The sequence below is a fragment of the Ciona robusta genome, chromosome 3 (genome assembly GCF_009617815.1).
Source record: "Ciona robusta chromosome 3, ASM961781v2".
In the NCBI taxonomy this organism is placed as follows: Eukaryota; Metazoa; Chordata; class Ascidiacea; order Phlebobranchia; family Cionidae; genus Ciona; species Ciona robusta.
The window spans coordinates 6,962,161-6,990,129 of record NC_143237.1 but is presented as its reverse complement, the minus strand read 5'-3'; the positions used below and the strand labels follow the sequence as shown (position 1 = coordinate 6,990,129).

Genomic DNA, 27,969 nt, shown 5'->3' with positions numbered 1-27,969 from the left:
TAAACAATGGGAGGAAACGAACGATGTCTTCGAGCTCCGACGCGACGGCAGTTCTCAACGGTCGTGAATCATTCAGGAAATCTTTGGCTTTTTTAGATTGCAACGCGGCGCTCAATGCATCGCGTATGGGTTAGAACATATAAGTCTCTTTTGTTAGTACATGATATTACAGCTTCTCTATGTTTTATGATATTTTAAATTAACTTTAACGTGCATGTTATTCCTATCTAAAAAAATTCAAAAAATAAAGTATCTTTTTTCCACGTAACTTTTTTTCAGTCGGTACGTATTTATTAGAGCTCGTAAGGTATTTGTTCCGACTGATTGCGCATGCGGGTTAGCGTCTCGACGCATGCGCAATAGCGCCCGGTACAAAAATATCAATCGGAACGAATATATAGTAGGATGGGGGAAGATAGGACACTGTTCGTGTTTTAAACAGTTAACAGTGGTCTATGGGAGTCTTGAGCATATAGTTTTATAATTCTTTGAAAGTTCCTTGTTTGCCACCACATTAGACGAAAAAAATAGAGTTAAAATGTGTCTCAACTTCCCCACCCTACTATATTACAACACCGGCACGTTTGTTTGTAATAAAGATAATTTACCTGAAAGAAGGACATTATATTAAAGAATCAAAAGTAAAAGTTTATTTTTAAGAGTGCGCTTATAACTGGTATACGGTTGATCGTGTTACTAAATTATGAACGCCATTTCAAACACTTTAATATCTTAAAGTTAATTTAAAATATCATAAAACAGAGAGAAGCTGCAATATCACGTATTTGAAAAAAAAACTATATGTTCTAACCCATACGCGATGCATTGAGTGCCGCGTTGCAAGCTAAAGATTTCCTGAATGATTCACGACCGTTGCGAACTGCTGTGGCACCGTTTGTTTCCTCCCCATTGTTTATTGTTGCGTTTTATGTTCCATTATACCCTAACGTATTAAGTCCTATTATACCCTAACACCTCAAGATATTTTCAGTCTGATTCTCGACTTAGACGAAAGCAGACATGCGTTCGTATCTTCGTTTCATCTACTTTGTCTTCTATCTTGTCAGCTTCTGGAAATGCGGAGCTTCACAAAGTAAGTTGCACAACTTGGCCTATATTAAAATAAAGTAAAGAGTTTCGCTTTAAATGTGATAAGGACCGATAAATGAAAGATAGTAGGTTGGGGATAGATGAAACACTTTTTCATTCTCTTTTCTCGTTCCATTTGGTAGTAAACTAAAAATAAAGAATTTTCCTCACGTCCTCACGACTCACGCATACCATTATTAATTGTTTAAAACACGACCAGGATGTTTGAATATTATATGAATAAATAAATGTAACTTACTTTATTCTCGCATAACCGACTACCTATTAATGACCACACGGGTGTTATGCTTAAGGTGTCCCAGCTATTGTACTATATAATAAAGTTCCCGAATGTAACAGGCTGTTGTAGAAGCCTAAGTAATGGAAGCCGTTGCTACCATTGTGGGCGTATGTGTTCTTGGACAAGACACTAAATGGCTATGGCTCCAACCCTATGGTCATTAATAGGTAGTCCTAATAATTAGCACAAAAACGGGAAAAAGCCAAAAAATCCACCACAGAGTAACATACTTGGTAACTCGTAGACTGGCACAAAATGTATGAAACAGAACACCTGTGTTAACGACTGTCGTTTTCCGGTCACGTGAGGATAATTAAGTTACATACATTCATTACATTTAGTCATTTAATCGCATAAGCTCGTAAAATATATCATCATTTACAAAGACAAATAAAAATAAAAATCCTCTAAAATAATCCGCACACAGTTACATAGGTGGTAACTCGTAAGCTGGCCCGGTATGTGTGAAACGGTGTCGCGAAATGTTTGTTCCGACTGATATATATTTGTACGGGGCGGCCTTGCTTATTCTAGTCTGTAACATGATTAACTCAGTTCTACTGACTTTAACTCGAAAACTAAAGTTTCAACGTGTAAACGTCGTGTCTGGAACGTTTTCAACAGAGGGTCCTACTAAATTTGGACCGGGTAGCCATTATATTTGTTCTGACCTATTGCGCATGCGCCGTATGGTCCTGGCACATGCGCAATACGGTCGGGTACAAATATATATGTTGGAACAATTATATCACGCCACTGATTAGCAATGATTTATAAAGCGCTGGTCCCGTAATCGAAAACAACAGGTCGAAATTGAATGTTGCGTTTTTTGTAAAGGCGTTTCCTTCGGCAAGACAATTCAGTGTGTTTCCAGCCTGATAAAATCATGAATGGATAATCATAACTTACTTACCATCGCGTGGGAAGCAATGACAGTCGTTATAACACAGAACACGGGCAGTAGCGTAATATAGGCCAACCCCGCAGCCGCGAAGAGGGGTTCCAGACGAACTCACGTACAGTCTCAGTTTTTTTCACAAAAAAAGAAAATATAAGACAAAATCAGCTGTACACAAATTTTTGGTGTTCGGACTATTTGAATAACTACGTTACTGAATTGTAATTCAAACTCGTAAACTACGAAATTTCGGGAGTTTTAATATGATTCAGCCAGCATTAAAATTGAGATTCTTATAATTAACAAAAATATAATAAAAAAGTGTATTCGCTCAACACTGAATTTTAAAAGTTAGCAAGAGTAATCGGCTTTGCCGCACGCCCAATAGGACCGTAAGAATGCTGTTTTTCTTTTTATTGTCTATTATCAGATTAGTACCTGAAATACGAGAACAAATGTCCTATCTTACCCCATTTTTTTAAACTACACACCTATATTGTTTTGTGGGGTAAGATGGGACATCAACACTTTGTACTTTTTGATCGGGTTTTGAACAATTACCACATTAGACTTGTGACGATGTGGATATATAATTCTGTGAATACTGTTTACTAGCAAATAACAACGTTTTTAAAATCTAGAATCCTATTTATATTCATAACCATTATTGTATAATATTTCATAACAATTTATGTATTATACCAGAACTAGGTTTTATATTACAATGCATGGGTTATACCAGTAACTTGTAATAAATTTCTTGAATCTAACCCTGTGCTCATATAGTTGAATGATTTTTGTGTATGGTAGACTAGGGGTCTGGTTTAGGTCAAACATATAGCTCTAACACAACAATTGGTTGGACTTGGTTTCTGTCTGTCATGTACTCGTAGCACCAGGTCCTTGTTAAACCAGTATTTTTTAATACACATATTAACTCATACATTTTATATATAGCACATACATTAAAAATTATTGATAACAGCAGAATATTATAAATTATAATATATGTATTATACCAGTATTGTATAACTTAAAAGTTGTGTGGGTAGTACATGAACTAAACCTTTTTTTATCCTTTAATAACAGCACAAAGCTGTGGATTTAATGCCGTTGCAACAACAAATCCTCAAATAATTACCTCGCCTGGTTTCCCAAACAATTATGCGCCTGGAATAGAATGTACTTGGAGGTTAACCACTGATGTTGGAATGAACATTCTACTCACTTTTGTTTCATTTAACACAGAAAAATCAAGAGATTTTTTATTTGTAAGTGTCTGTGTTTAAATCATAGTACTACAACTTTGGGTTTCAAATTGTCCGTCGCCGTGGCATAGTGGTTAGCACGTCTGTCTGTAACCCAGAGGTAATGGGTTCGAAGCTTGGCGCTGCTACTATTGTGGGCGTATGTGCCTTTGAGCAAGAGACCCCGGCAATTGCTCCAACCCAGTGGTCACTAATGGGTTGTTCAAACTATCAGACATACATAAAAATACCCCCCAAAAAATATTCACCCACAAAGTAACATACTCAGTAACTCGTGAGGTGGTACGAGGTGTTAAACCCATGTTATAACGACTGTTCGTTTCCAGCTTTGCGAGGATAAAGTAAGTTACATTCATTCATTCATTCAACTTTTTTTTTCTTCAAGGTTGATCTACCGGATAGGTCATTCTTTAGTGGGAGTGGGGTTGGTTCAGTTGTAGGAAAACAACTTCGATCAAGCAATAGGGAAACCACTCTAAAATTCATAGCAGATTCCATTAACAATAGACCTGGATTTAATTTAACATATAGAGGTAAGTTGATCAAAATCGTCAAATGTTTATTTTGAGATTTAAGGTAAATATTTTATGCTTTTATTTTCAAAAAAATATTTAGCTATACCAGCTGAAGTGAACTGTGGACGTTCTGCTGTTGCCACAGCAACCCCTCAAATAATCACATCACCTGGTTATCCAAACAATTATCCGAATAATACAATTTGCAATTGGAATATATCTGCTCCTGAAGGAATGAAAATTAGATTCAATTTAAAGTATCTTTCTACAGAACAAAATTTTGATTTTTTAAAAGTAAGTGTCAATACCACAAACATAGCTATATATTCTATTATCAACTGGAAATTGTTTTCTTTTATTTCCTTTTTAAGATTTACAGTAAAGGTGACCCGTTGGCACGTTTTAGTGGCGTTGTTTCAAATCAAATATTTATATCAACGGATAATGAACTTAACGTAGTGTTCACTTCGGATAATTTGATTGGAGGTATTGGATTCAATGCAACATTTATGGGTAAGTTATTTTAATCATAAGATAATAACTTTTTTTTTATCATAAGATAGAGAGTGGGTAATGTCATATTGCGTTAGGCTTGGTCCATCACTCATTCAAAAACATATAAAACCTATTCATACAATTTGTAGGCCTAATGTTTGTTTTCTTGAATATTAATTTATAAAAGTAGTTTTTAACCATATTTATGTAACTATATAGGAAAATATTTTGAAGGGATTTAAAAAAAAAATTTTTGCTTTATGGCTGACAATTTAGACAACCCATAAGAAATTGCAACTGTGTCATAATTGCAATTGCACTAACTGTTTTGCCATACTACCTATACTCAGTAATTACAACATTTCCTACAACAGAAATACCTCCGTGTGGATTTGATGCTGTAGCCACTACAACCAGTCAAATAATCACATCACCCAATTACCCCAAACACTATTCAAATAATGAAAAATGTATTTGGAGAATAAATGCCACTACTGGAATGAGAGTTAAACTTCAAATAGAAAGTTTTTTTACACATGGGAATTATGATTATTTATCTGTAAGTGGTATATTTATCTACCAATATCACAATTTAATTATTTTAATTTTTGTTAAGGTTAAAAGTGGGAATGTTAATTTGGGAAGGTTATCTAGGTCTTATCCACTAAAAATATTTCGATCAAGTAGCAATAATATGACTCTAACATTTGTTTCGGATAAGTTTGGTACTTATCCCGGGTTCAGAGCCACATTTGTGGGTGAGTTTTTTAAATAAACAAATGAAATATTAAGTACTGTACCTGCTGTATGTTATTTAATGTTTTTTATATCTTCCCAAAAATTATCCAGCAATACCAGAACAAATAAACATAACACACTGTGGATATGACACAACAGCTACAACAACCAATCAAGTAATTACATCCCCGGGTTATCCCAACAGTTATCCAAATGATGCCATTTGCAATTGGACGATATCTGCTCCCGAAGGATGGAGGATAAAACTTCAAATTAAAAGCAGAACAGAGCTAGGTTTTGATTATTTCCAAGTATGTGTCTACATTGAAATACTGAAAAGTATATTTTCCTATATATATTTTCTTTTTAGATTTTAGCTTCTGGTATTTCGGGAATAAGAAGAAGTGGATTATATGATCATACATTTTATTCAACAGACAACCTAGTCAACCTCTTGTTCATTAGTGATGCTTCTATTACATCATCTGGATTAAATGCAACATATTCGAGTTAGTCTTTTGAAATCATATAGTAGGGAGAAAAAGTCAGGACATCTTTAGCACATAGTATCCAAATATCCTGATTGTTTTAAACAATTTAAACTGTCTATAGAAGCTTTGAGGATCTGATTTTATATTTTTTTCATGATCTATGTTTGCTATTAAATAGAACAAGAAAGTAGAATAATATATTGGACTCATCTATCTGTATGCTTTGTCATGTTTGGGTTATGAGTAGTTAAATTAAAAAAAAATTTCCAAAAAGTTTTCAGAAGTTACAGCAGTTGTTTTAACAGGTTTAGCACCATGTGGGTTTAATGCTGTTGCCACGACAGCCAGAAAAACAATTACATCGCGAAATTATCCTGAACCTTACATTCCTCTAGAAGATTGTATTTGGAAAATAAACACAACTGCTGGAATGGAAATTCAACTCAATTTTGAAAACTTTTTTATAGAAAATGGATATGAATTTTTAACTGTGGGTTTCTATATTGATATAAAAATTCTAATATTCTGATATTTTTCCTCTTATGTCCTTTAAGATTACCACTGGAGCTAATCAGGTGACAAGATTAACTGGACTTCACAATAATAAAGCTTTTAGATCAACTGGCAACCATATGACTCTAAGATTCACTTCGGATGGAAGTGTTCAAAAATCTGGATTCAATCTAACATATTTTGGTGAGGTTGTTTAAGTGAGCAGATATCTAGTTTATATTTTACTTTACCTAGCTGAATGAATCACAATATACTTATGCACTGACAATTACTTTTAAACACGCAGCAATACCTGGACCAAAGAGTACTTGTGAAAATCATTATGTTGCCACGACAACCATTCAATCAATCTCATCACCTGGGTACCCCAACAGATATCCAGATTTTTTATCTTGTATTTGGGTGATATCTGTACCAGCAGGACATAGGATTCAACTGTTTTTGGAAAGCTTAGATACAGAGGCAAACTTTGATGTCTTATCAGTGGGTAGAGCTGAAGTACTCAATGAAAGAACTTTTAAATTCTTATTTTTTCCCTAGATTTCAAGTCCGGATGGGACATTGGCAAGATTCAGTGGATCTGTTTCAAGGAGAAACTTTCAATCAGTTGGCAATTTCACTATGCAGTTCTCCACAGATAATGCAAATGCTAAAACTGGGTTCAATGTAACATTTTTTGGCAAGTTGTTTTAATTAATACAAAAACAGTTAATTACCCTTACAACCCTTAAAACTTAAAGTACATTTAAAAAAAAATGAATTCAAGTTTTTTTCTGCTGACATGCGAAAAGATTAAATAACCTATGGAAAACTTATTTCAGCCGAGCCAGCTGCTACGTGTTTTTCTGGTTTACACCCAGTGGAAGGCACCCCTCTTTTGTCAAAGAAATGTGACCTCAGTGAAACATGCGCCACTTTTCATGGTTCTTTAGGTGAGTAAAACTGTTTATCCTGGTAATTGTGTTGTGCTGATTGATTATTTTATTTTCTGACATAAAATATAAATATTTCAATCTTTACCTATAATGAGTTTGTCAAGACTGTTGTTTTGCTGCTAATTTTTTAACCTCTGTTGTTTTATTTGATCTGAACTCTTTTACTCTATACAAAGAAATAAATACAAACTAATATTTTGTTATATATGGCAGAAGGTGCAAACGGAACGTATCATGCCTGTTTTCCAAAGAGTAATTGTTTAAAGTTTGACTGCTCAACACAACATGGTCTGGACTATTTACGAAATATATCAGGCTACAACGTAAATTCTTGTGAGAAGTTTCAATGTTGTCACGAAGATAAATGCAACAAGCCACCACAATCAGGTAAACCAAAATTGCCAGAAATTTTATCATTAACTTATAGTCAACCGCGCTTAATCGGACCACATCGGAACCAAGCCAAACTGGTCCGATTAGGCGGGTGGTCCGATTATGCGTGGTCAACAAAGTTCGTCATAATCCGGCCCCTGCATCGCCCTTTCTCTCTAAATAGTGCACGCGTCTGCTCATGATCGTCGATAAAGAGACACTCGCTATTTCTCTTTAAATAGTGCTCGCGTCTGTTCCCGATCGTCGATAAAGAGACACTTGCTTTTTCTCTTTAAATAGTGGTCACATCTTCTCAGGAAAATGGTCTGTTTAAGCAGGGTATTGGTCCGTTTAACCGGGGAAGATTGTATGTAAAAATGTATTTAGATTCGGGACCAGCGAAAAGCGGTCTGATTAAGCCGGTGGTCCAATTAAATGTGGGCCGATTAAGCGGGGTTAACTGTATTAAGTATCTTAAACCATTTTGTAATAGGTTGCCCTGGAAATATGATTTCAGTTAAATGTGGCACCGGTTGCCCACTGCTTTCATGTGACCACCCAACACCCATACCAGAGTCCTTGATTTTACAGAAAGCATAAACAAATGAAAGCTTAAAGCATAAACACAAGCATAAAACACATTCCCCTAATTTTCTTGCAACTCTAATGTGCTTAACTGGTAAATGCCTGGTGTAGGCTTAAAACAAGCTTAAAACAAGTTTCCATAGGTTAAAACATATTCTCCCAAGTTCCAAGATTCCCGTAAATTAGTTTTTCTCGTCTTTTATATATTTCCAAATCCCTATCAATTAGATTGCGATTACCGTAGTTTCAGTACTCTCGTAAATTAGTATTACCTTCTTCTTCCAATAATGAAGAGTACATTAATGTACAGAAACAAGAGCACTTTAGATAAATTTAGCAGAAGTATTTAAAATTGTGTTTTTATAGCTTGCCTAGGAAACATGATTTCAGTAGACTGTGGCAGTGGTTGTTCCCTGCCTACATGTGGACAACCAACACCCTTACCTGGACCTTGCCCCCAAATTTGTAGAAAGTGTGTTTGTCCAGTAGGACAAGTATTATTTGAAAATAACACTTGCATCCCTTTTGTTCAGTGCCCAAGAAAAGGTATTTAATATTCCTTAAAATATCTTTAATTTCTCACTAATTTTTAACATAAAAAATATGTTAGTTTTCAATTAAAATTTATTATTTAATTGTAAAAATCAGTAAGGCATCCTAGGAAATAAATACACAAAAAGCTTAATGCTTATACCAATGACCATTAAAAGTTAACATTTTCAAAAACTGGTAAAATTTTTGTATTTTTTTTGTACTTTTAAAAAAAATGTTTTTATTAAGTGACCCATTAATAAAAACAATGTTTTGTTTAGGACCTACTTGCTATTCTGGTATACAAACAAGGACAACTACCAGTCTTGGATTTAAACAATGTGGTCTTAATGAAACATGTGTAACATATCAAGGCATGGTTAAAATAGGTAAAGTGACCTTTCTATACTTTGTGTTTTAATCTTTTTATTCTATATAGCCCACATTAGTTCATCTAAAATCTAGGCCAGGGTTAGACTTTCCCTTATTTTCCTTTCAATCTTAAAACTGGTTATAAATGTTTACCGCTTGTATCGAAACTCAAACCTACTACAGTGATGGTGTTATTGTTGTGGCCGTGTAGATTCTTGGGCTAGTTATTTACCAGACATTGCTATAACATAGGGCTTACCAATTGGTTGTTCAAGATTTCAATATTATAGCACAAATACTACCTACAAAGTAACATATGTGCTAACTCATAAGTTGGCATGAGTTGTCTCAAATAAGTGTTAGTTGTATATGGACTGTCTATACCTTTCCACACAAGAATAAAAAAGTGTAAATTATTTCTTAAGCAAATTCTACTAGTGTGATTTTTTAGAAGAATCCGCAATTACTGATGGAACATACTTCGGATGTATTTCAAAAATGAGCTGTTCGACATTTGACTGCAAATTACCAGCAGGAGTGCAATATTTGCGGAAGACATCAGGCTACAACTTTACATCATGCAATAATCTTCAGTGTTGCTCTGGAATTCTTTGTAACACGCCTGGTGAGTTTGAAAAGAGTTGACTCTGTAAAAAAATCTTTAGATCTTTAGATATTAGTTTGTTTACCGTTGTGTTTTTTTACAGAAACTGGCCCGTCATGTTATACTGGAGAGTATGGCATTTCATCTAACACTTTAGGGGGAGCATTGTGTGGTCTAACACAAGAGTGTGCCACGGAGCGTGTTATTGATAGAAACAGTAAGTTAACATAGATATAGATTGGTAGATAGTTTTGTTGCATAGAGCCCAAAGTGTTGAGAACTAAAATATAAAGCTGGTAATTTTTTAATTTTATGAATTTTTGCTTTCTGTTCTCTTCGACTAATTTCTGTGGTTTGTGGACTAAAAATGAGTAAAGGTAAAAACCCAAAATTATTCTTTTTAAAAATTTTAAACCATAAACTAAACTGTGCATTTAATTTCTCATTAATGTAATAAAACTTTGTAAACTAGGTAATCTCACAACAAGATTAAAGTTATATTGCGCTGATAAATCTCAATGCTCCTCGAATTGTACTGGCACAGAAGGATGCAAATCAATAGAATGCTGTAAAGGCAATTTATGCAACAATCCACTTTCAGGTAATATATAAAAGTAATAATATGAAACATACTGATTTCAAGGAAACATGAAGCATTTTTAAGATTTAGTTGAAAGGCAACTTTGGAGTGTTACTTTATATAGTTTCTTCTGTGCTTGTGCATTTTAACAGTAAGCTTGAAAAGTATAGCAGATTTTTAAAACGGTAAAAAGTTTATTTAGAGCCGTTTGTGTAAAACTGTGAAACAAAACCATAGCTTTTTTCAAAACATGCTAAAAACTTACAATTAAATTAAAAGCTCTTTTTTGCAGTTTGCCTTGGGAATCTGATATCAGTTAAGTGTGGTAGCGGCTGTCCATTACCAACATGTGATGTACCAATACCTGAACCATCAACCTGCTCACCATTTTGTAAAAAGTGTGTTTGCCCCGAAGGAACAGTTCTAAATGCAAATGATACCTGCATCCCAATTGGCCAGTGCCCATCCAACGGTATTACTTAACTTTTTTGTCTTCTTCCCAAAAAAAGAGACTATATTACAAGATCTAATTGCAAAGTTCCGTATGATTCGTGCATAGATAAATATATATACATGTTAAACTTTTAAGTGACTGGCAGTAATACCCAATATTTAGAAATGATGTTGCAGCACTTCTGCATTTTTTTAAATTTGTCAGATTTACATAATTTATCACAGTGACATAGGTTTTAAAAAGTAGTTTTGAAGATGCGAGCATAAGGGCTTAGAATATATTTATTGTTTTGCTGCTATTGTTTTTGGAAACTGATTATTTGGTACAACTGATTTTGTATAGATTTTATTAAAAGCTAATGATTTGTATGTATATAGTATGGAATGTATAGTATAGTTCTAAATTGTATGATGTTATTTCTAATAAAAGTTTCTTTTAAGGCATGATTAGTTGCAGTTCCAATCCGTGTCCGCCGAACAGTAATTGTACTGATTTGCTTACATCTGATGGATATGAGTGTGAATGTGACCAAGGATATCAATGGGACAACTTAACAGAGACCTGTATTGGTTAGTAATTTTGTTTATTTCCTGATTATTTAGTGTATATAAGACATTAAAGATAAAACGTAGCCTAAAAACAAAGATAAATTGTAGAGAACAAAACTGTGCAGTAGTTGTGTTCGTCTTGTAGTAGGTGTTTGTTGTGTTCGTCAGACAATATCGGATTTATAACAGAATGTTCCGACTATGTTAGATTTTGTGCCCCTAAAAAGAACACATAATGTTAATTGTTCTAAACCAATTCTATCCAATTAAAAGTTGAAAACTTTGTAGGGAAAACATTTCTTATGAAACATCTCCTAAATTATATTTGAAATCAGTCTATTTGAAATCAACTTGACCTATTGTGTTTCAGATATAAACGAATGTTTTCTTGGAGCCGACAACTGTTTAGTAACTGCAATTTGCACGAATAATGTTGGAAGTTATGAATGTTTTTGCCCGGAAGGTTTAGAAGGAGATGGTGTTTTGGCTTGTGCAGGTAAGGTGTATGAATAAGGCACATTATATATACTGGATAGGGATATATTTTTGCAAGTTGAACACACACTGAATCTTTATAGTGTTTTATCACATATGTTGCAAGACACTAGTGTAGTTATTTTAAATAGTTTGTTCTTTGCTTAAGTAAATAAAAAATTAACACCATGGCATTATTTTATTCTTTTACACAACAGCATCGGATTTTTGCCAAGATGTGGACTGTGTAAACGGAGTATGCCAAGTTCTCGCCACAGATTATGTTTGTGTATGTGATCCTGGATTCGCGCACGGCGATACAGGTTTATGTGATGAAGACATCCTTGAGTGCCAGATGTCGCCTCGCAAATGTAGGAACGGTGGAATCTGTGTGGAGGAGTTCGGATCATTTTCCTGCATTTGTTCAATTGAATGGGAAGGTACAGTGCTTATATGTGTCGTTTTCAACTTCCTTTACTTCGTTGTTTTAAATTAATCTGATATTCAACACCAAATTTAAAGAGATAAATTTATATTATGGTAATTCATTTTTCGATGTCCAGATGCCCAATAGGTTGTCGAAATAGTCAACCATACATATCACTTTATAAACTTGTTTAATCTTTTCTCTTACTTAACAGGTCCCACATGTGAAGATAACGTAAATGAATGTGAACATAATCCTTGCCAGGCAAATTCTACTTGTACCGACCTTGTTGGGGGCTACACATGTACTTGCAATCCGGGGTTCATGTAAGTAAGCTTTTTAAGTTCGCGAATACTTTGCTTATGTCTGCTTTACAACAAATACAATTGATTTAAAGAACTTTTAAAACTGGCTAGCCTGCCATCAGTGCACACTTGACTTTTAACAAAACACAAATATTTTATGACGTGGCAGCGGAAGAACTTACAACATGAGTGTTATATTTTATATCTTGTGCTAGCTTATGAGTTATGTTACATTCACTTCATAAAGATTTGTTTGTTGCTTTTATTATAAGTGGGACAATTCGTATAACTCATTATTGACCACTGCAACGGAGCAATTATCAATAAATCTCTTTTCAATGTTGTACCATGGTTCTTTTGGTTTGTCATATTCACAGTCAAATTTTTCATTTGTATATCTAGTTAGGTGTAATCAGTTAAAAATTATATTATATAAGTGAAATTTTGTTTTAACGGCCGTTTGTTTAACACAGATTATCTACCAATGAGAATGTAGAAATATGTCTTGAATTGATTTTGTTTCCTATGGACGGTTACAAAACAGCTCGAGGAAATAAAAAGATACGTTTTGGGTAGGTATTGAAATTCTGGTAAATTTTACTTTTACTCATTTTGTTGTTTTACATTAAGACTTCCTTTGCCTGTTCTTGGTGGTTGGACCAATTTACTTTATATCAATGATAATGGTATTTTGTTTACACCGTTGCGAGGAAGTGGATATAGATGGGCACTTAACAGACCCTTTTTAAGAAGAGGATATCTAATTGGAATGGCTCCATTTTGGGATAACTTCGATCCAAGATCGGGATCAGTCAGATACTTGGTATATAATGACATTAAGTATTATTATGATCATCACTTATTTAAACAATCAACCACAAAACGACATTACGTATTATTATGATTATCACTTATTTAAACAATCAACCACAAAAATCAATTAAACACAAAGTTACATACGTGGTAACTGGTCCCAGAGCCATGGCAAAATAGTTAATGCGTATACCTCTAACTCAGAGGTAAAAGATTCAAGGTTTGTCGCTGCTACCACTGTGTGTATGCGTTTTTGGGCACAGTTCCAACCTAGTGGTTGCTAATAGGTTGTCCAAATTATCCGCCATACATAAAAGAATGAAAAACATTTAACTAAGTAACATGCATGATATCGTAAGCTGACACGAGGTGTATATAACAGAACACATGTGTTATAAGAACTATCACTTTTCAGCCATTAAGGATAAGCCAAGTTAAATTCAATCATTTATTTAAGCGGCCACCAAGTGTATGAAATAGAACATGCCTTTTATAATGACTGTCATTTGCCACGAATTTATTCATTTGTTATATTTGAGGAACTGAAAAGAAACTAATATTCTTGAATTGTAAGATAACACCAGCTGTGAAAACAAAGCTGTCCTGTTACATATACACCTTGTGGCTTCTTACGACTATCTGCTACAATATATTGTTGTAGGTAATTTTTCAAAGTGGTTGATAACTTTTCTGTATGGTTGAATTTAAACAACTTCCTAGTGAACAGTAGATCAAAGCAATTACCGTTAAATGTCTTTCTCGTACATATTCCAACAATAGTGGAACGTTGAACCTGGTATCTTATCTCAGGTTATGAATTTTAAACATTTCGTGCATACCATCCGCTTTGCTTGTGGCATACTGCACATCAGGATTAATTACATAAAACTAATCAATAAATATTAAAAAGTTTTCTTATTTTTAGATTGATGAAGATTTTGAAGGATTGGACATGTCCATCCCTGGATTACAGAGAGCCAAAGACTTGGTGATGTCAAAATATGGATATAACATTGAACCAAGAATATTCCTTAGAGTGGAATGGAACCAAAAGCTTATGTTTCCGCGCGATAGATTTAGGGATAAGGTAACAACAAAAATAACATTTCAAATGAACATAGTTGTTTTGTTTGCATTTTCACTTTAGTAAGGTAAACTGCTTACCTGACCTGAAATAAAAAGTGTATGTTACTTTTAGGGGCTAAAGTCTTAGCTACATTTGCTTTTCAATTTCAGCCAAGCACATTCCAGTGTATTGTTGTTTCTGATGGAATAGATGGCTTTATTTTGTATGTTTACCAACCCGGAATGATGTTGTTTAAAAAAGACCCAACCATTAGAAGATTGAACCTTGGCTTCTCTGCTTTTATCAATTTTAGAACCATAGCAACAATTTCCAGTAATTATGACATGGATACAACAAGCAACGTTGGTTAGTTTTTTTTATTTTATGTGTATTTAATAAGGATGTTACATGCTGCTATGTGTCTATTACAATTAAGAATTATTCTTAAAATAATGTTTGTGTTCATTAAAATACTGAAGCCCTTTCAATCATGACATACAAAATTTCTAAAACTTACATGCGCCTGGCATCTTAACCCAGCAACACCTTGGCTTATAGTTTGTTTTATCATTTACAATGATTGTCAACTATCCCTTAGCACTTGTAGTATTTTTTACCACAGAATATTTTTTAAAAGACTCAGCAAGTTAGGAAAACCATAAAAAATGTTTGTTTTAAATATTTTGTCTCACATTGTGTTTTAAATGTTTGTTTTCCGGTTTAAAAGTTAATATGAGATCTTTTTATATTTTGTCTGTTTTATTGAACCACAAGTCGTGAAGAAAATGCACATCAACGAAAATGTGAATGACACTGACTTTCCATAGCTATGCATTAGAATAAAACACATTTGCAATGTGCAAAAACATTTACGAAAAGTGTAAAGCAAACGTTGAAACACCAGACTCATTCTATCACTATTTAATATTGAATGTAGGGATCAATGGAATTCACATACATAGATATAGCTATGGTGAAAGTAGGGGAACTAGATGTTTAAGATGGCTTCATAGGCAACCTGTACCCATGTGGCGTGCAGAAGATAGTCCTTGTCCACCAAACAGAAGGATGGCGCAACGAGACGATCGTTTTATTTTCGCAAGAAATATTCTGAGAAGATACGGTCTTAGGCCGCCTACTAGTAAGTGCTTGCTTATATTATGTAAACCACATACCTTTAATATTAATTCTATACACCACAGATTACATATCTTGTGTCACTTACATAGTAGGTGTTTTTAGTTTTGTTTTAATGTTATACATTCCAGGTTTACCATGCTACACAAGGGAAACAGACTCGGTCAATCCCCCATTATGTTGTTATGTTTGGGGGCGGTTTAGTAGATTCTCCAGTCACTATGAGCGATTTAAACTACTATTTTCTGGTACATCTTCTCAACAAGCACGAGAAAATTATAAAGGTAGTTTTTGCATTAAATTACATTAATATTACACATTGTCTTACTTTATCTGGTTTATTATTTAAAAAGAAACAAAATCCATTTTGATGTATCGTCCTTTGGTGTTAGATCTTCCGAAATTTCACTGACCATGTTAAAAATACCTCATGAATAGACTGTTGGGGTAAATTTCATAGTCGTTTTTATTTAATATGAAGAGTAAATTTAAGATCTGTAAGGATAACGTATAGTTTCTGTTGTACGTATAGTGTTTGTTGTAAACAACTATATATGTTTTTTTCTATCCGCAGCTTGTAAACTTTTAAAGAAAATACAAATTCTTGCTTTTTTACAGCTTGTTAAAAAATTGTAATAAACACTTTTAAATGTTGTTAACGTTTAAAATCTCTTTTTTTATTGAGACGAAATCTGTAATTTTTTGACAAACTTTACAAAGCAAAATTAAGCTTACTTACTGGTAATAAATGCCCTCTGTAAACTAAACTGTTCATGCATCTCCTGTATACAGAGGAAGAGATTGATGGTTTTGACAACTGCTGTGGTCGTGGTTTAAGTTTTGGACAAAGAAACTATTTCTGTCCTTGGTATAGGAGAAGAAGACCGACAGCTACGAGCAGAGGTTACAGAACCATAGATGGAAGTAAGTATTGCTTTTAAATATATATTGAAAATAGAAAATGTAAAATCACAGCACATTTTATTCTGTTCTGTATGTGTGAGGTCCTTAAGGACCTGGAATTTAGACCAGATTTGACCCCATACCCAAAACCCTGGTACGCCCGAAAGTGACCTGCTTGTGACAGTAAAGTCCTTTATACATGTACCGATTCAGGTGCCTAAACAAGTTCCAATTTTGTGACAACTTTTGATTCGTATGACTCTATCTGCGGGCCATATCTGCGAACTCGTTCTTACGCAATTCACAGCATATAAAATATTTCTATATTACTTTAAATTTTGTTTGAGCGTACTGTTTACACACACAGGCTTTGGATTCGGTGAGCCGCATTTCACAACTCTTAACAATGAAAAGTACACATTCAATGGACATGGAGAATACATCCTTGTTGATCAACCAGGACAGTTTATGATGCAAGGCAGAGCTGAGCCAGCACTTAATATTAATGGAACTGAAACCAAAGCCACATTTTTCACAGCTATTGCAGCAAAGAACTTAGCCACTGGAGATACAGTAAGTTTTTTATACTAAATAAATGACTGTACTTTTTTATACTCACTTGACAGAGCAATAACATTTGTTATAACTAAAGTGTTATGTTTCACACACTTCATACTTGCATACAAGTTACCATGTATATAACTTGGTAGGTACTTTTGTGTTTTGTATGGATGATAGTTTAGAAAACTCATAATGCACCACTACTTGAAACAATGCCCTTTTGTCACAGTATAAATGTATTGAGTGTAAGTATTCAGTATTGCAAATCATATATTGAATATGTCAGTTAAGTATGACCATAAAGAACTTATCAAAGTTTAAAGAAAAAAAAAAGAGAAAAATACCTAAATATTTGATTTAGGTTCGCTTTCACGCCAATGCAGCTGGAAATGATACTGTGATTAATATTAATGGAAACATCACAACTCTTCCAGGTAACACGAGTGGATTATCTGTCGTTTAATATTCTTGGCTTAGAGGTTAAAGTGTATATCTCGTAAGGTGTTAAGTTTAACTGGTGGTATGAACATGAGTTTTTATAAGATCTGCAGTAAAATAGTCACTAATAGGTTGTTCAAACCAATGATCACAGGCAAATAAATTTTTCCATATACTTTTGACTAAAATTAAATTTTTCCATATATAGTGGCAATGCCCTCTATACAGCCACTACATATGCTGTGCATTAAGTACCTGATCTATTACAGTCGTATTCTTACAAGGGAAATTTCTTTTATATAATGCTGGTGTGGCTACTTTTTTGCGCAAAATATAAAAAACTACAAAAGTATGCAATTAACCCATCATATGAAAAATATGTGAACATTGTATTTAATTCATCATACATATAACATGTATTGATTATTATTTTCTAGTCATTGATGAACTCGAGACGTCCTCACAGTTAAGGTATCGCCGCACAAGTGCCACTAAATATGAGTTTGTGTTTTCCCCGAACGTCACACTTATTGTCTTTACGATCCAAGGAGTTGTTGGTTTTGCTGTCAAACTAAGTGACAACCTTAAACAGACCAGTAGAGGATTGCTAAGTAAGTGTCAGTGTTTCACCTAGTATAAAATATAATTATATATTAGTCCAATTATTATAAATCATATAGCAAAGAATGTGTCTTTTTATTAATCTATAAATATGTAATGTTTACAAGTACTGCTAATTAAATGCTACAGTTTCTATTTTCATTTTATTTTAGATCCAGTTGAATACAGAAATGGTACAGCCATTAACATAACAACACTGCGCATTAAAAACCACAGCCAACTTTTGGATGGAACAGTAGACCAGGAGAAAATATTTCCATTTGGACAATCATGTAAGTGAAAAACTAAACTATAATTGTAGTTTAAAGTGGCGATCCATAAAGGTATGAAGGGTGGTTACAAGACACTTAACGGGAATTGCTCCAACCCAGTGCTCCAACTTGGGTAGTCTAAATTCTCAGCCATACAACAACAAAAAAACAACAATCACCCACAATCTTACATATGGATTAATTTGTAAGCATGTAGAAAGTTGATGAAATTAAACACTTATGTTATAACACTTGTTACTGTCACATGTGGATAAAAAAGGTTATGTTTATTGATAAACTCATTCCTACTAAATAAGGAGACTAATATTTATAGCAATTTTGTATATTTTGTAGGTTTTATTTTTACTGCTGTAAAGTCTTTTCTTTTTAGTGAGATTGTTGCCGTCACAATTAATGTATTTGAAGTAGTTTATGTATTTGAAGTATCTGCTATTGATACATTTAATCTGTTTTGCAGGGCATATTAAACGAAATGAAAGTCTGTTTGAGTACACTCTAAGCAGAAATTTCTCTTACTACAATCGTCCACAAAAAGTTCCTGACTTTCTAAGAAGTTTAGTTGATAGCCTTGATAATGCAAAAATGAGCAGTATAATTAACACATGTGGGATCAAGGCTCTTGCCTGTGTGTTTGATTTAGCTCTTACAGGAAATGAGGAACTTGCAAAGTCAAGTAAACTGATTGCTGAAGAGTCAGAAATGCTTCATAGACTAGCAGGTGTGTATAAAATGTCAGAATTTTCATTATCTAGAAAAGTACTTTTTAAATATTTTCTTTCAAATACTTTTCAAATATTTTTACAAACATTTGGTTGATATTAAAAACAATGTTTTTTTACAATCTATCTTTATTTTATTTTGCAGTAAATAATGCACCGGAAATATATTATGATAAAAACCAAGGAGCAAACTTTGTGAATGGTACAATAAGGGCCGTAGTGGGAACTAATTTCACTGTTCAGTTCAAAGCCAATGACAGTGATGGTAACCCTCTTGTATTCTCTGTAAACAATGATCAGATTCCAGGAGTTTCAATTGATTGTAAGTTCACTGTGTTAGTTGCTTGGTGTCATGTTAGTTTTTGACATGTCACACGTATGTACACTTTTTATCAAAGAGTTTTGGATTTTTCTCTGCTTTGTTAACTTTTAATTTAAAATCAAAGTATAACCAATACATAAATTGAACAAGCATCTAAAAATACTTAATAAGTGAGTAATTAACATTAACTAAATCTATAGAGAATGTTATTTGCAACAAGACAAATTTATGAAGTCCCAATTTTATTGGAGGTTGTAAGGCTGTTATATATTTATGTACATTTTCTTTATAAAAAGATGTAAAATATACCATACAGAATTTTTTGAAAGCAGTATGTTGACTTTATTGCTTACGTTTGTGTTTGTATCTCTGCTTATTTGTCATTTCAGCATCTGGACTTTTAACATTTGTGGTAACGTCTGCCAACAACATGGCTATCAACAACACATTGACCATTTCTGTCAATGACTCTTTGACCGATGACAATGAAGAAATAAACATCCTTGTCTGTAATTGTAATTCCCGAGGAAGCTGTCAATGGACTGACACCATTCGTGGTGGTAGCGAAAATTACGGGGTAAAAATTTACCCTTTACATCCAAAGTAACAATTATTCAAAAAGGAATTTATATTTCATACCTAAAGCAAGTAGCAATCACCATAAAAACGTGTGTGGTGCTATTTTGCACAATGAACAATAGAACAGTCTAGTGTTTATCAAATTGAATACTGCAATTAGAATCCTTTACCCATTACCTCCACAATAACATCTTATATTTACAGCTTGTTCCTTGTGATTGCATGGAAGCTTATGATGGAGCAGAATGCATGGATGATGCTGATGGTTGCGCAGATGACCCGTGTTTCACCAACTGCACAGATGTTCCAGCTCCTGGTCTGGGATATACTTGTGCTCCTTGCCCTGCACATTTAACAGGTACAACTTTTTTATAAAGAAATGCATTTTTAATTGATTTGCTGAAAGCTTTTGTTTAAATTTAATGAAATCTATTTAAAATGGTCATTGAGTAAACTTTTGTGTAACATCAATATATATTTTGCATTAAATAGGTAATGGAACAAGCTGCCTTGACCGAGATGAGTGTGAAGAAGGAACAGACAACTGTGCTCAGAATTGCACCAATGTGGTTAACTCATTTAATTGCTCATGCCACGCTGGTTTCATGGTAGACAGTTCAAACTCATCAAACTGCGTCAATGTAAATGAATGTACGATGAATCCTAACATCTGTGCAGCTGGTGGATCAGCAGCTATTTGTTTGGACACAAAAGGTTCATACATGTAAGCCAAACATGTCATTTCTTGGTTTATATTGTATTTGTAGAATCTAAATAAATGATTGTATTGAATTCCATGAATTTGAGGTTTCTTACTTGCCCTTATCTTTCCAGGTGCGCCTGCAAACCTGGTTATAAAATGGACGGAGCAGGAGTTTGTGTTGATATCCCAGACTGCAACAACAGAACCATATGTGATAATACAACATCCGTATGCCAAGAAACACCAGGGTCATACAGATGTGACTGCAAAACGGGATACTCAAGGTTTTCCTTTACGATTTTTTGCTTATATCCTATTATATTAATATGCTGCTTATATTATTGAACAAACGTTTGTTTTTTAAGGGGTTGGGGTCTATTCTCCTGTTAAATTGTATGTAAAATGTTGCCTTGTTTTAAAAAGAAGTACTACTATTTCCTTTTAATGAATTAAAGTTGATCCGACTAAAGCTACATTACATGTAATGGTAGTCAAACTGTTGCTATGTATTCATACGCCATCATTTTTTAACGCAGAAGACCTGGTTCCTCTTCTAACAGCTCATGTGTCAATACCAATGAATGTACTGGTGCTAAGCCTGTGTGTTCAAGTGGATCAAGATGTGTTGATTCAGAAGGTTCCTTCAGTTGCATCTGCTTGTAAGTGTGGAACGATATCCAGAGATATTCATTAAGTTATGCAAGTTGGCATATTCAGCTAATGTTTTGTTTCATTCCCATTCTTATTCTTTCAACTAAACACAAATTTACCAATTAAGGTGTTGAAAATAAATACCAAAAATGACAAAATAATGGGACATTTAAAACCTTACAGACCAGGATACATTCGGCGAAGTAAAGAAGTGTGTACTCCAAATGTAACATCATGTGCCAACATAAACTGCACTGCAGAGAGATCTGTTTGTCAAGAAAATGGAAGAAGTCCGGTTACTTGTGTCTGTCGTGGAAGCAGAGTACAACGCTCAAACAAATGTTTGCGTGAGTGGTGATCCTATTTTATATTTATATTTGCCTGATTGGACAAACAAACAATACTTATGTATCTTTGTGTAGCGGTTCTGTACATGAGTTATAACACACATTCTTACTTTGTTCATTCACTCTATGCTCGCTTATGAGTGTTCATAATTGACAAACTTGAATTGTTTTTATGAAGTAACTTTATTTCTTTTGTATGACAGGTAGGACATTTGAGTGGGTTTGCTTTGTACCAATCTATAACAAATTTAAAAGATATTATCTTTGTGCATACATTGACATTTGCTTTGTTGTTTTCTTTTTAGCAAAGTACAAATTTCAACAACGAATGAGAGACACATTTAAATCTGAGTATAATAATTTGAACAACGCTCTCACTCGTGCATACATCAGTCGATTTAAAGCAAAAATGCTTCTTATGCTCGCGGGAAAAAATATTTCAGAAATTTTAGTGACAAAGTTGATGAGTGGTTCTGTCATTGTTCTGTAAGTTTTGGACTTTTTTGCGAATGTAGCCGAAGGTATAATAGTTTCATAGGCTTTGAAATGTCATGTAGTAAAATATTTGTCGTTTTGCTGCCAATTACTTTTTAACTTACTTTATCCTCGCATGGCCAGAAAACTGCAGTCGTTAAATACTGGTGTTCTGTTTCGTACACCTCGTCCAAACTTACGAATTACCAAGTACATTACTTTGTGGGTGACTATTTTAGGGGGATTTTTATGTGTGGCTAATAATTTAGACAACCCATTGGTTACCACTGTTTTGAAGCAATTAAGTGTCTTGCCCAAGCATACATACGTCCACAATAGTAGCAGCGAAGAGCTTTAAACTTATTACCTCTAGGTTCTCTAGGAGGCAGGTGCTATCCAACTATGCCATGGCGCCGGGAATTGTTATTACTTAAATAAAATGAATTAGATAATACAGTACTAAAAAATTGAATCAAAACATCTTAAATAAACCACTGAACAAATACCCAGGTACGAATTAATTCTGAATGAAGCACAAGGTTCCCCAGTGTTGTCACAACAGGATTTATTGGTCACTATTTCCCAAGCTATTTCAAGTGGCCAGTTTAACACCTCTCTCTTTGATGGAACGCCAACTACATGTATGTGACATTTATTTACTTTAACATAAGCACCAAAACGCTTCTAAAATCATAGTTTATTTAACTAATGATACGCAGCTTTAAATATACACAAACACTCCTTTACTGGGTTAGCCAAACATTAAGAAATTTGAATAAATGTATCTTAACTTCTTGTGTAGTGTGTCTATAGCAGTGTTTATAACACAGGTGTTTTATTTTATTTACATACCCACGTTACCACGTACGTACCTTTGTTTTTGATGATCTTTTTGTAAAATATTTATAATGTTTTTACAGCATCTGATGTAAGTAGTGCGTGTCCTGTGCGCAATATCACAGATGTTAACATTGCTGGTTTGAACAGTGAGTCCTTCAAATCTACACTCACTTGTTCATCAGAACTTGTAGGAATCAGGTGATTAAATAAATATGTTTTTTACATTTTAATAATCATAACAAAAAATACTGATGTGAGTAAGCTTTGGATAGTTTATGTTAGAATGGCTGTAATAAAAAGCATAAACAAAAAATGTTTTTCTGTCTAATGAATTTATGTTTAATTACAAAACAGCACCACTTTCTGCACCATTAGCATATCAATTCATTAAATACAATCCATTAAATCAGCATTGACGTTTGCAACTTGACCAACGCTGGACTCTCACCGAGTGACCTTGTTCTTGCTGGTCCAGGGGACAGTCTCACAAATGTGAACCCTATGTGCAGGCCGAGAATTCTCAGTTTGCCAGATGGTTCATTAACTGCCACCTTCCTGCTGTTCAACATTCTATCATGTGGTTATAGAAGCACGGTAGGGCTTTGTTTTAATATCTTAGATTATTTTGCTATTATTGCTACCAGGCGAGATGTAAAATATAAATAATTAGATTTTCTGGTTGTCTTTACGTATGGTGGAGGAAACATTAATTTAAGTTTTATTACTAAAAGAGCTGTTTCCTTAAATTAACATAAATTATTGGTTCTCAATCGATGTTGCGGCACCTATAGCTGTTTGTCTAAAGCAATAATAACTAAAAATAGAGAAAATGGATTGTGTCTGGAAATGAAAAAAATGTTATTATTTTAAAAAACGCAAATTTAACCAAATATTGAAGTATCTTATTTTTTAATAAATCAGTATTTTGACATGTTTTTATTGTTTTACCGCAGATGACAGGTGATTCTATAACTCTGACATACGATGTACGGAATGTGAAGCAGGTTACAGCGAGCGTAATTGAACGTTACTATGAAGCTGTTATCTCATTTAATTGCACCTTCAATAGATCTGCTGAAATTGATTCAAGTTCTGTTTTGCCCAAAATCTCGTAAGCACATTTTTTGCAAATCGATGTTACAGTTTGCCGCCATCGCACAACATGTAGTGTGCCAATCTTTAATGTAGTACCGGATCCATGCAGTTACCATTGCCGACATTTGTTTCCTTCGGCAAACAACTTACTTGAAATTTCTTTAAACCAGTTGTCTCAATTTTCTGCCAAAGAAATAATTAGCAAAATGTTACAGGCGGTATTTCCTAAGCAGGCATGGGGTGTACAAATCAGAACATCCATGTTATACTGTCTGTTGTTGCCCGCAACAAAGATAAATACACTACATTTATTCATTTATCCCATTCTCTCAACCAAATATTGTTTCTCAGGAAAATTGATTTGTCCCCACAATCTGCAGAGGGTAGATTTGACATTTCTATGAATTTATTCCGAGACGAGAACTGCACAATGCCCTTTCAGGGCCAGGGCGGGAATCCTCCAGTTATCATGGTTGAGGACTATATTTATTTTAAGGCTGCACTATCAAAGCAACTACCTGCGATAGTTCTACAGGTGAATATGGTTTGTGTGGAATTGATAGTAACTTTAATAATGATATGCAACCACTAAAGGAATCTTAAAATGAGCTTATAGAGTGAGTTTATTGTGTAGATTTGTCATTTTATATTTTTGTGCATTTAGAAATATCTAACATAAAAAGGTAAATAATTATGTTCACAAATCAAAGTAGGAAAGATTATTTTACACACAATATTTTTTAAAGTATGGATGACATTCAGACAAGTACTAGTTGGATAAATGAATTTGTTAAATTGCTGTAAGGTGTCCTGCCAAAATACATATATGCAAACAATAGCAGCTTTAAGCCTTAACTTCTGAGCTAAAGCCATAAACATATAGTTCATCTTATGGCATCAAATTACAAAAATAATAATCTATTTCTTAGGCTCCAACATGTTGGGCAACTCCCACTTCAAATGCTCAAAGTGATCCCAAGTATTATATTATATCTGGAGGGTGAGTGAAACTTAATATTAATTAATTTTTTTTAACACAATAGTGTAGGCAGTAAATCACATAATACCCCATTCCTTTATTATATTTCTTACTTGCTTTCTCTAGTATTATCTGTGATTAGGGTTCCATTTATTGTTATGTATCTTAACTCATTAAATAAATAAAACAGCTAGATAAGTCTTTATGAATGTGTATAGCACGCATACTTTCCCTTAGTTTATGCAAAACTGCAACATTACACTTTCAATTTATAGTCATTTATACCAAAACCCAACCTTTTTGCTATTTTCCACTAACACACCTGTAAGACAATAAGTTCAAATACATACTGACTGTATCTTATCTTTTACTACAATGTTTATGTTATTTATTCTAGTTGTGCATCTGCCATGGATAGTTCTAAAATTAAAGTGATTAAGAACTATGAGACGTATTACATCTCAGCTGGTGTGGCTTCCTTTATCTGGACCAATATCACAGATCAGAGAATTTACATTCACTGTGAAGTGGATGTCTGTTCAAGCACTGCGTCCAATTGCACAGGGCCGGTAAATTTAACAGAACAATAATTAATGTGAATTGATTTGAGTGAGGTGTAGCAGTTTATACATAAAATTCTTGTCTATTTTTATGTGCTACTTTAGAACCTCTACTGTAGATATAGTTCTTACAATTTTTTTTTCATTCTGAAACTGAATAAATTGTAATTTTGTTTTATTTGATGATCACATTTAAGTCTACATTTTTAAATTTTTAAAGTCATTATACTTAAAACACTAAAATTTGTATCAGGTTTGTTCATCACGTAAGAAAAGAGCAACAAGCAAGATAATGGATGGTGGGAAAAAGATTTACTCGATTGGTCCAATAACTGTTGCTGCTACTTGTGATCAGGTATTCCACAATAAACAATATGATAGTTCAACTATGGGATGCTTACGAGTATGACCTTGCTGGTTTAAATATAATTTCATTGTTAATTTGTTAAAAGTTGCCATTCAAGTCATAAGTATGAATTGATTACAAATCATGCAGGAAATATGTATATGTTATAAATTCTGTATTCCTATAGCTTTTTATACCAAAGTAGATTGTCAACTTGTATTTTGTTACAGCTTGAACCAGGGATTTGCTCACAAAAGTGTGATGTTGTTCAAGGAAAACCAAAATGTTCCTGTGTGGACGGTTACTATTTGGCAGATGATGAAAGAACTTGTATTTGTAAGTGTTTTCACTCTGTCTGTTTTTGGTAATAAATTAATGGAAAAAAGGTTTATGCACATGTGGTGGAACAACAGCAGTCTTTTTAAACTAAGTTTTGTGATGCCTGTCTATGTAAAAATAACTTTGTTGGTGAATATTGTAGTAGGGTGGGAGAAGATGGGGCATCTTCTATTCTATATTTTGTAACATTTGGTAGTGAACAAAGAACATTTAAAGAATTATAAAACCATATCTTCATGACTTTCATAAACCGTTGTTAATTATTTAAAACACAATCAGGTTGTTTGGATAGTATGTGGTAAATGTCCCTGTCTTCCCCTCCCTATTATATATATTAATTCCCTTATTTATATGGCTGATAAATTATTTAAAAAAACTAAGGAGTTTGGTTAAAGAAATCGCTCTTAGGTGTCTTGTTCCAACCCTCAATGGTAGCAGGGTAGAATCTTAAACACATATCCACTGGTCAAACATCGGGAGCTCTACCCACTACCAATTCTTACACTATTTTTATTTTAGCATTACTTAACACATTCTCCCTTTAGATTACCAAAACGATGCAGTGTCAACAAGCCACAGTAACCTTACAACTCTCATTCAACTTGGCATGTTCCTGATTCTCATTGGTTGTATGTGTTGGTTGCTCGCCAAAAAGAAACAGACAAAGGAATAAGCACGACTTCATACGACCCCTGATATACTTTCTATGGGAAAACTATAAACAAGGAATTTCAGTACAATCGTTTTGTGTTCTTATTTACTCAAATCAATAAATGTTTTAAGTTGACCACAATAAAAATGCACACAAAATGCCAGTAGTGTCTTGGTGCATGCGCAATAGCGCCCGATACAAATATATCAATCAGAATAAATATATTATGACACCAGAACAGATGGTTAATATAAAACCTGGTAATTTGCCACAAATTTTTTTTATTCAGAAATTAAAATATGGGTAGAAAAAAAAGGTCAACTAACGGTAGTTATTAAAGAACAATTAAATACACATCACGCTGGACTCTGTGGTGACACAGCCACCTAAATAGGGTTGGTTGATATAGGTACTGTCAGTGGCGCAGCCAGGGGGGTTTAGGGGGTCGTGATCCCCCTCCTTATAAACTAAATAGTTTATTTATTTTTTTATTTTTTATTAAAACCCCCCCTTATTTTTTTATGGCTGCGCCACTGGGTACTGTAATATACTCCTAATTTATTATCTGCAGGAGCAAGACAATTGCTTGCAGGGTGTTAATATTATCACTGCAGGAGCAAGACAATTGCTTGCAGGGTGTTAATATTTGTTTGTAATATACACCTGTGCTGGTCAATAGTCCGCAAATTTCATGGCATAGTAATTGAACGATGACACTGAAACGAAGTTCAGTTTATATTTATGTTACTGTGTATAAATAATATTGGGAGGTAAGATGGGACATCGTTATCATCGAAATCTCATACTCCAAATCGTATTTTAAACAATTACGATTTTTTAATCCGCCGGGTAACGGCTATATATGGTAAAATAGTTCCTATAAGAATTTTCTTAAATAACTACCAAATAGGGTAATGCAACAGAAATTATAACTCTGCAAATGGCAACTGATAAGTGGCCACCATATTAAAGCAATTGCCCTAAGTAAGTGTTTTGCGCAAGGCCACTTACTTTTGCACGATAACAAAATATGCAAAAACAGAATCTTTTGATGACA

General features: G+C 33.8%; 1 protein-coding gene across 3 annotated transcripts; it reads left to right on the top strand.

Moving 5' to 3' along the window:
* The first annotated feature begins 953 nt into the window (after positions 1 to 953).
* On the top strand, positions 954 to 27,070 carry LOC149738693 (uncharacterized). Of its 3 annotated transcripts, none has more exons than XM_089874309.1 (55): positions 954 to 1,093; positions 3,378 to 3,559; positions 3,942 to 4,089; positions 4,172 to 4,365; positions 4,443 to 4,584; positions 4,941 to 5,125; positions 5,183 to 5,324; positions 5,416 to 5,615; positions 5,675 to 5,813; positions 6,101 to 6,285; positions 6,350 to 6,491; positions 6,595 to 6,791; positions 6,849 to 6,987; positions 7,130 to 7,240; positions 7,457 to 7,630; positions 8,567 to 8,746; positions 9,013 to 9,120; positions 9,558 to 9,728; positions 9,811 to 9,924; positions 10,180 to 10,308; positions 10,580 to 10,759; positions 11,182 to 11,310; positions 11,660 to 11,785; positions 11,982 to 12,203; positions 12,405 to 12,516; positions 12,969 to 13,067; positions 13,126 to 13,318; positions 14,234 to 14,395; positions 14,545 to 14,740; positions 15,312 to 15,515; positions 15,643 to 15,795; positions 16,304 to 16,435; positions 16,782 to 16,987; positions 17,337 to 17,409; positions 17,851 to 18,024; positions 18,187 to 18,306; positions 18,764 to 19,024; positions 19,171 to 19,347; positions 19,737 to 19,924; positions 20,131 to 20,284; positions 20,419 to 20,650; positions 20,761 to 20,913; positions 21,166 to 21,288; positions 21,464 to 21,627; positions 21,933 to 22,113; positions 22,612 to 22,742; positions 23,022 to 23,139; positions 23,352 to 23,535; positions 23,895 to 24,052; positions 24,388 to 24,571; positions 24,966 to 25,036; positions 25,413 to 25,584; positions 25,829 to 25,930; positions 26,152 to 26,257; positions 26,806 to 27,070. In XM_089874309.1, exons 1-55 carry the CDS (start codon positions 1,021 to 1,023, stop codon positions 26,931 to 26,933), a joined length of 8,523 nt encoding a protein of 2,840 aa, XP_089730435.1. In that variant the 5' UTR covers positions 954 to 1,020; the 3' UTR covers positions 26,934 to 27,070. The 3 variants fall into 3 exon arrangements, with proteins under 3 accessions (XP_089730435.1, XP_089730434.1, XP_089730436.1); XM_089874308.1 differs by having other exon boundaries at positions 9,555 to 9,728; XM_089874310.1 differs by lacking the exon at positions 954 to 1,093 and adding an exon at positions 2,203 to 3,187 and having other exon boundaries at positions 9,555 to 9,728.
* Positions 27,071 to 27,969: the final 899 nt, after the last annotated feature.

Bases quoted from the DNA above. Each gene is read 5' to 3' on its own strand.
- LOC149738693 (XM_089874308.1), top strand. From the start codon at position 1,021: ATGCGTTCGTATCTTCGTTTCATCTACTTTGTCTTCTATCTTGTCAGC. The intron at 6,792-6,848 runs GTGGGTAGAGCT...TTTTTTCCCTAG, and splicing joins CAAACTTTGATGTCTTATCA to ATTTCAAGTCCGGATGGGAC. The intron at 10,309-10,579 runs GTAATATATAAA...TCTTTTTTGCAG, and splicing joins ATGCAACAATCCACTTTCAG to TTTGCCTTGGGAATCTGATA.